This window comes from Haliotis rubra, unplaced genomic scaffold, assembly GCF_003918875.1.
Source record: "Haliotis rubra isolate DU_JTF1 unplaced genomic scaffold, ASM391887v1 Scf883, whole genome shotgun sequence".
NCBI lineage: Eukaryota > Metazoa > Mollusca > Gastropoda > Lepetellida > Haliotidae > Haliotis > Haliotis rubra.
In genome coordinates this window covers 149,442-158,774 of record NW_025767616.1, presented here as the reverse complement: position 1 = coordinate 158,774, position 9,333 = coordinate 149,442, and the positions used below count along the sequence as shown (strand labels likewise).

At 37.6% G+C, this 9,333-nt stretch overlaps 1 protein-coding gene across 1 annotated transcript; it reads right to left on the bottom strand.

Moving 5' to 3' along the window:
- Positions 1-462: 462 nt before the first annotated feature.
- Positions 463-7,215, bottom strand: LOC124263453 (ependymin-related protein 1-like). Its single transcript, XM_046698101.1, has 6 exons — positions 7,025-7,215; positions 6,405-6,515; positions 2,896-2,980; positions 2,148-2,327; positions 1,188-1,282; positions 463-912 (listed from the first exon to the last, which is right to left on the bottom strand). Exons 1-6 carry the CDS (start codon positions 7,175-7,177, stop codon positions 844-846), a joined length of 693 nt encoding a protein of 230 aa, XP_046554057.1. The 5' UTR covers positions 7,178-7,215; the 3' UTR covers positions 463-843.
- Between the last annotated feature and the right edge of the window lie 2,118 nt (positions 7,216-9,333).

Here is a 9,333-nt window from a genome sequence, read left to right as displayed (position 1 = left end):
ACTGGTAAGCTGGGAATGGATTGTGTTTGTATAACGCCGCACTCATCAATATCATAACTATATGGTCGAGTCTGGGCCAGACAATCCAGTGATCAACTGCATGAACATCCATCTAAGTGATGAGGATACGATGGCATGTTGTCAATCAAGTCAGCAAACCTGACCAGCTAGTCCTGTCAGTGACATCTTGTTTAACGCCACATTGAGTAATATTCTAGCTATGTGATCGAATCTGGACCAGACAATCCAGTGGTCAACAGCATGACCATCCGTCTAAGTGATCAGGATACGATGAAATGTGTCAACCAAGTCAGCAAGCCTGACCACCTAGTCCTGTCAGTGACATCTTACGACAAGCATGGTTGGTAAGGCTAATTCTAAGACAGACCTTCACGGGTGACCTGGGATAGGATTAATATCACACTGGAGGATGTGGAATAACAACTCAAATACACACGTGTCCATGCTGAAAACAAAATATTTATTTCGGCTTTGACATGCATCACATACTACAGCGAGGGGCGAATACAAGGATCATTATATACACAACAGTATCCACAGACTGGAATGTTCAGCGTTTCGTCCAGTAATTATACACAAGAATGACCGCTGGTTTGGGGTGTAATTTTCAACAGTTTCTATTATCCTAATATACCAATATTAAGGAGATACAGGCATCTGCTATTTGTGAGGGAAAATGTGTTAAACAGACAACATCAACAGTTTAGCACGCTGTCATGTTGGAACACATGCTCAAGGCGCTTTTTTGTTCTTTCTTGAATTCTGGCTCGAGGAGGTAACGCTGAACATTAACCTCTGTGGTGGCATTGTAAATAATTCTGGTTACATGTTGCCACGTCTTCTCCACAGCAAAGGGATCTCTTGAAAAGAAGGATTGTCTGTCATCGTAGACTGAAAAGAACAAATGTTTGCTTGCTGAATCCACCTGGGCGGAATGGGGTTGACTAACTTATGTATTTTCATCCTGAAAAATATTGCAAATAATTTTACCTCAGCTACAAAATTGTGAAAGACCATAGGCCGTATTGTTGTTGGGTGTTTTTCTCGAAAAATCAAATATTTTAAGTACGAATTCTTTTTATGCGAATTTGTATTATTTGCACATTTGGTGGAATATAAGTATCTGTTTTGCATTAAGATACATCTTTTCAAATGGTATCACCTACCTGTGAACACTTTGGGCAGAAATCTGGCGGATCAAAGACAGATTCATCGAACTCTGCACCGAGGTTTGAAAAACCAGTTGATTGAAGGAAGTTGTCTAAATAGGAATACAAATTATGCTAATTTTACTCCAACATCCTCTGACAATATAAATATATTCAAAATTGCTGTGTGCTGCGTTAAACAACAACCAAATCAAATCAAAGTAATTATATTATTTAAATGTCGTTTTTGTCACATGAGTATAAACACTTTAAACGATCATGGCACGTCAATGCGATGAGCATACACTTGTGTGTGTGTGCATGCGGTTGTAAAAGCTTGTACTAGCCTAGACCATTTTTGATAGAGTGGTATTGGGGGTGACCACAAGAAGGTTATCCCACTCTATGAAGCATGCATCCATTTGCTACCTGATCTTTGTGACTTTGAGTGAGAAAGTGTGGTTTTACGCTATTTTTTAGCAAATTCCAGCAATATCACGTTTGAAACGTTTGCACAGTAAACCAGTTTCTGAAGATAGGACTGACATCATGCACTCAAACACATAGCATTAAATAAGATTCTTTCATAAAAACACTACATGCGTGATTGCTCAAAAGTAATGCTGAACATAAATGAATGAGTTTGAAAGTTTACGTCACAAGGGCAATATTTAAGTCATTTCGTGACGACAATTTGAATATAAATACTGAATATTGTGTGAATAGGAAACCTGTCATCGATGGACTGTATAATAACTAGAATATCACAGATATAATTAAAATAGGTTGATAGCAATTAAAGCAAAACAACAATTAATCAACAGGACGATATCAAAATTCGCCCTACAGATCACCAGTAACTATAGGTAGGCGAACACTCCATAGTCCTGAAGAAGGTAGAAATATAAAAACATCACGGAATAGTTTTCCTTTTCTCATTAAAGGAACACAGTAACTAGTGGTGGAAATGCTACTCACATTTATCCTTTCCGTAGAGGTCTGTTTGTAAGGGAATGCATTCTTTCGAGACAACAACGAAGCTGTCTATCACGCTGTTGGGGTGCGGACCAAAGCCACGGTCGAGTTCATAGTAAATTGTTGATGACAGCGAGTTACTTCCGAATCCAAGAGTGAAGTCAAACGCTTTTTTGAATTTATCTGCAAAACAGATAACTCGGTAAGTTTCTTGATCATTGTCATGACAGACAAGTTGTGAAAAATTGTTGTACACAAAGGCAATTGTTATCATTACGTAATAGTAAGTGAGTTAAATACTAATCCGCTTTTCACAATATTCCGTGGAAACTTGCACTGGCCAAGACAACATTGATAACATGCCTTAATCAACCATTGACACTGTAGGAACTATCATGTTCGTAGTCGATGAGTGTGCAATTATGGATTCACACCGCTTTTGGCAATATTCCAGCAATATAACGGCGGGTGACACCATAAATTGGCTTCACCCAAAGAAGTCATCTGGGAAATCAAGTTCAGGTATTTGACGTGGCAAACGAACGCTGTAACCACTAGGCAACCCTATCACCCCAGTTCCTTAATATGGACCCGTTAGTTTCACACCAGTGCTAACCATAAGAGACCATCATCAATATTATTCGAGTGAGGCTTTAAGACACATTTGACTCGTGAATGCGACATTAATCAACAAATGACCTCGTAGACATCTTTTACCGTAACATATATGTTAAGTATATATGATACTTACCTGTCACACAAAACTTAGCAAATGGAAGGGTTAACTTCTGGACACGACACACACTCTTCTTTAGATCAATTGTATAGAGCAGACCCTTAAACACAACAGTACCAGGTGTTCAGTCAATCATAAAATATTGATAACAATTAAAACCACCACATTGTAATGGTGTAGTAGATAAATTCTTTTGACTTTAGTCTAGGCCACTATGGCTTGAATGCATACAAATGTATTTGAAAACTGTAACTTACACTGCCAAGAACCGGTTCACTATTGTCTCTATGACTGACCAGCTCATGAGTGAGTGAGTGAGTGATTATTACTCTACTTTAAGCAATATTCCAGAAATACCACGGCGGGGGACACCAGAAAAAATGGCCTCCACACACTGGACCCATGTGGAGAATCGCCCTCGGTTTTTGGCGTGGCAAGCAAACGCTTTTACAACTAGGCTACCTCATCGCCCTCAGCTCATGAAATACCAGGATATCAACATGTCTGTTCTTAGCAAAACCATGAACATTTTTGTGCAATTAACACAACACGCGGGGATAATCTAATGTATGGTTGCACACAAGGAGCTGTGTTAAACACCATCACAGAAACAGGACGATGTGAGAGAATTTACATAAACATGACTAGAACAGTTAAAGTGTTTCGTGCTCATATAAGCTTTCAGACCTAATGTCGTCCTAAGGCCTTACCTACCAACCAACCTACCTAAACAAACATATAATGACTTTTCATTCAGTTGCAATGCTTCAATGAAAGGTCGGTTGCATTTATTCATGTATTTGTCTCATCGTGTTTCTTTTTATAAGGAAATAACTGTATCAAATATCCCAACGTATTCAGGGTCGGAGGCTGAATACAGACCGATGAAACTTACCCCCCAAAATACACACGCTTACATGTTTCCATGGATACCGTTCAAATGTTAATCAATCATTCTAAAAGTTTCTTTTACAAAATGCACGTATAAATTCTCATTTGAATGTATGTCATCGGGTCCGTATACTTGTAAATGTGCCAAAAATGCGTATATATATTGTTTTTTAAGGGTGTGCTTCTCGTTCACTACCGCGTCACGTTAAATCTTTTAAGTCATTCTAGCAATGGTAGCGATATGTAAACAATATGTCAACTGACTGCTTGTCAGTTGATTTTAATTGAGACCTACAGACGTGTTTCTCCAGTATCATGCTTTTGTTGAATCCTTAAACACACAATACATCACGTTCAATTTGTATAAAGTGAAAAGCCGATAACAGTGTTCGCGTTAACACAGAGACCTGCGTTTTTTACGCCATTTAAAAAAAAAAAACACACGCAAAAGATATTTTGATTGCGTTTTTTGCAAGCATAGATTCTGATTTACAGTATATATTGTTTTTGACAATACTGCGTACTTTGACACGTCTGTCTAAACTGAATATAATTGACATTCAAATAATTAATAAGAATTGTGAAAAATATTTCGACAAAAATAACTTGGGCAATGTTTAATACAGACAATAACATCACATTATTATATTTCCTATGTAAGTTGTTTTTGTCTTAGCAGTCGACATCATTAGCAGTCAGAGGTCTTTTACAGTTGACTATCGGAAAATCCTTTACTTGTGACGATATTTAGGATACTCCCGCCCAGGTTAGCGTCTATCCTCTGATCAACTGCCTTACCCGTCAAAACGTCACTCTTGCCATATTATATATGTGAAATTGACAAGGGAATAATTAATTACAAACACAGGATACCATTGGTTTCTGTCGTAGAATTGCTCGGAAGTTGTTTGTTTCAACCAATCAAAGCACTTGTTGCCAATGATATTTTGATCAGTCATAGGATCGATATGTAAAACCACTATTAACGATCGTAGGTATAGTCAGGATGTGACCCCAACACATGGGTATAGGCAAGCTAAGTCCATTACATTCAAACACTGGAACGTGGATTAAAGCTGATAATTGCTTATCCGAGTTTAGTTAACCAGACTCTAATAGTGATAATTAATGAAGAAATTTGCCGGGACCAAAGAAAAGTGTTTACTTATCAGGTCTGTTTAGTTAAGCGGTCTTTACTTAGGCGGTTTCCACAGTATCTGTTATGATAATGATGGAATTGTTAAGAAAATCACACAGGCAAAAGATACGGACAACACATATGTATATATGTGTGTGTGTTTTCCATATATTTTGCGTGTGAGATTTTCTTAACAATAATATATATATATATATACTCACACACATAAGATACGCAAGTTTTTTATCCAATTAGGAAACAAACTCCCAGCCTAAATTGATATGGATATAGTGAAGCCTGATGTTATCAATAACTTTTGTTGCGTTTTGGAAGGCCCGAGCAAAAACAGAAGGAATCACCAAAACGCTCCTTACCAATGAACATGTGGGTATCATGCACACACTTCTCGTGGAATCCAACATGCACGAATTGTCACCACCATTAGTGGGTATAAGACTGTACAAAAATTAGGTCTATTACTCCTTGTTCAACAACGCCACGCTTAACTCGAATTGAAAGAAAGCAGGCTATCAGACGTTCGGAAGCTGAAGTGTCTGCCCAAAATGGTTACCGTCATTCTGACGTAAACATAACCACTTTTTACCGTCTCCAGCATCGATACAACGCTACAAAGAACACAGATGACCTTCCTCGCAGCGGTCGTCCATTGGTCACCACCAATCGACAAGATCGGAACATTACCCATCAACACCAGCGAGATCCGTTCTTGTCAACCCCTTTACCTTTCAAACACTTAATGATGTCATCAGTCTTGGTAGCCAATGAAATGTCTTCACTAATTTTTTTGGTCTTTTTGACCCTGTTTGCATTCCTTGTGTTTAATATTGAAAATTACATACATATCTGCATTATACTTGACTTGCGTTACTTTTGCGTGTGAGTATATACACACTGTTATGATAATGACGAAAGTCATCACTTTGTGTATTGGGGAATATTTGTAGGGATTAATAGCCGGATTTTATCATGTAAAATGTGTATGGAAATATCATTTTGTGGTTACTTGCTTGTTGTATTTTGAGTTGAGTGAGTTACAAATTTACGTCACATCGGCAATATTTCAGCGATATCGTGACGACAAAAAGTTAAGTACAAAGAAGAAATGTATATATACTCTTTAAAAACCTGTCAGCTAAGGACAGTATAACGGCTAGATGATCACAAATTCATTAAGACTAGTTTGAGTTTAGTGTAAAAATTTAAATCATTTCAAAACAACACAATACAAATTCGGGCTATAGATCGTCAGCAACTGAAGGTAGATCATCATACTAGGGACCAGGGGCTAAGTCTGTGATATTCTACTTATTTTACTCCCTTTCGATGACATTTAAACCTTTATTTTTATAAGCTAGATAGTTTACAAAGTCACTATATGACTTAAATGCTCACCAACCCAATCACTCTCTCACTCACAAAACTTCAGTGTGAAACAAAAAATAAAGGAAGAAAAGAAAGGTAAGATTAACCTTACCCCTTTGTGATCGGCAATGACTTTGGATTCTCCTTTGGTGTTGTCAAGGCTGAAGTTGCTGATGATGGCTATCCTTTCATTGGCGGCATCGTAGTATTCTACAGAACTCCCCTGAAACAAGAATTCATGCCTTAACCACATGCCTCATAATTATGGGAGGATTGATTCCATAACGCCGCATATGTTGAGAAATTGATAGATGAGCGGGGTATGATTGCGCAGAAGGTTTGAGTATAGACACAACTATCCAGTGATCGTAATGAACATCGACTCGTGAGTCGTCTCTACCTCGTTCATGCATTTGACCAGATAAAAAGAGACAGAAAGAGAATGCATTTGCCGAGGGATTAAGACTGTGTCGCAATAGTTGATTACCCCACAATAAACACCCCTGTTAACGAGTTTAAAAAGGTGCCTTTGAAGATATATATATATATATGAGAGAGGGAGAGAGAGAGAGAGAGAGAGAGAGAGAGAGAGAGAGAGAGAGAGAGAGAGAGAGAGAGAGAGAGAGAGAGAGAGAGAGAGAGAGAGAGAGAGAGAGAGAGAGAGAGAGAGAGAGAGAGAGAGAGAGAGAGAGAGAGGAACATTCAGTTAAATTATCGAGGGAGTTTACTTACGGCATCGACGAAGGGAACATTCACCCCCTCTACTTTTGACAGAGCAAGACCAGCGGAGAATCTCTGGGTAAACCACTTATCAGGGGCACAGCAGACATTTGCCCCTCCCACACACGTGGACAACACGGACAGCAGGATTACATATCCCAACATGATTCAGGTGATCGTCAAATGTGTGGTGTGAGCCGAGGTTCTCTACCTTATAAGCAATACCACCTACTGGGGGGCGTGTCAAGAGTTAATGTGCAATATTTTTGCCAGACGATATTGTAATTATGATTTGATAAAGTTCAGAGGAAACTGAGGTGTTCCTGTGTTCATCGAATCAGAAAAATGGAATGTAATATTAGTCCGTTTTTATTAGATAAAGCGACTACCGACTGCTTTTAATAACAACTTAATGAAACCATTACTATTGATACATTAAAGCTCATTCATGGCAATCTTACGGTTGGATTATGAATAACCAACAGCCTAGAATTTGTAATTTATATTTGATACAAAATATAGTAATTTCCACTGATTTTAATAAGTATGTATCGTTTAATGCCACAGTCAACAATGAACACAGGACACATCATTGGACGCATTTTGAAATGTACATTTGTAATTATTGAACGCGTGTTTTAATTGGATATACTCATCTTGATCAATTATTCGGATTTATGTACTTTTTTAATGCTTAATGAACCTGTGGCTTTACAAACTGCCACGGTAATGCGAGATTATTAAAAAAGATATTGGACTGTCGGATAGTAATAATATAATAATAGTCCACTTATAAAGCCATTCATGTTAGGATGAGAGTGAGTGAGTGAATGAGTGAGTGAGGTATTAGCTAGTTAACATCACATCGGCAATATTTCAGCCATATCGCGACGAGAACATTTGACATTGAAATAGAATATATATAGATATTATAGATACCTCCAGACGAAAGACAGTAAAACAACTATAATATCACTGATATACATGTAAAACTAGTAATTTAGTCGAAAACATTTTTTACCATAGGGGACAACACAAAATAAAAATGGGCTATAGATCACCAACAACTGAAGATAGATCACCATACTAGGGTCAATGGGGACTTTTACATTTGCTACCTGCATGGACCCTAGCTGGATTTACGTCATTTCTTCAGCTGCTGGTGATTGTAAGAAATGTTAGCCAAGGTTAACATTACAAGAACACTAAGTTTAAAAGTCCTGGAAAATGTAAATTGACTTTGAAAATTTTGGGACTTACGTAGCCTCTCAGGAGGACAATAATGTTACAGTACCTTAACCCCCTTTGAGGGTACAGCCACTAACATTCTTAGTTACTGATCTAAACTACCAATAATAAAATATGTATCTATTTACAAAACATTTTACAAATCTAATTCTTTTAAAAATGCAATAGTTAAATGATAACTGACATAAGTAAAAAGATCCTTCAGAGTTCGTGATTTGAAATAGTTGTCCCTTGTGATGGAATATTCAACACAATCAAGCAAGACATGCTTGACGGTGATTCTTTCATCACAAGGGATACAAAACGGAGGATCCTCACCTTTCAATAGGTACTCATGCGTATATCTTGTGTGCCCTTTACGACATCGTCGCATGATGACCTCCTCAAATCTGGACTGACAACCCAAGTAGGTGTAACCAATATAGGGTTTTATTTCATGTAATTTATTAATACCCACTTGGGTGTCCCACTTCTTCTGCATCAGATCGCGGATGTAAGTTCTAATGCTTACTATGTAATCAGAGTATGGAATAAGAAGTGGTGTCACAGATTTGTTGAGTGCTGACTTTGCAGCAAGATCGGCCATTGTATTCCCATAAATGCCAACGTGGCTGGGTAACCAACAGAGGACGATGTCGCATTGGCCAGTTGCGAGATCATTATATAATTTCTATTAAAAGTGGATGTTTACAAGAAATTTTTTAATCGCCTAAAGGCAAGAAAGAGAGTCTGAAAATATTATACATTGTTTATACTTAGGGTGTCTATTTATATATTTAAGAGCTGTTAGTATTGCGTTTGCTTCTGCTGTGAAAATTAAAATGTCATTGGGTAATCTGGAAGATATTGTTTTGGACCCAATGACAGTGACACAAGCAACCGCGCCACCATCCTTGGACCGATCTGTAAATAAGGATTTATATGTATTATATTTACTTTTTAATTGATTATATTCTTGTTTATATAGTAAGTCATTAGTTTCTGATTTTTTTAAATTTAGTGAGTGTCAGGTCGACTTGTGACCTAACCAATTGCCAAGGAGGAGAAGAAAGAAGACGGGAAGGAGATATATT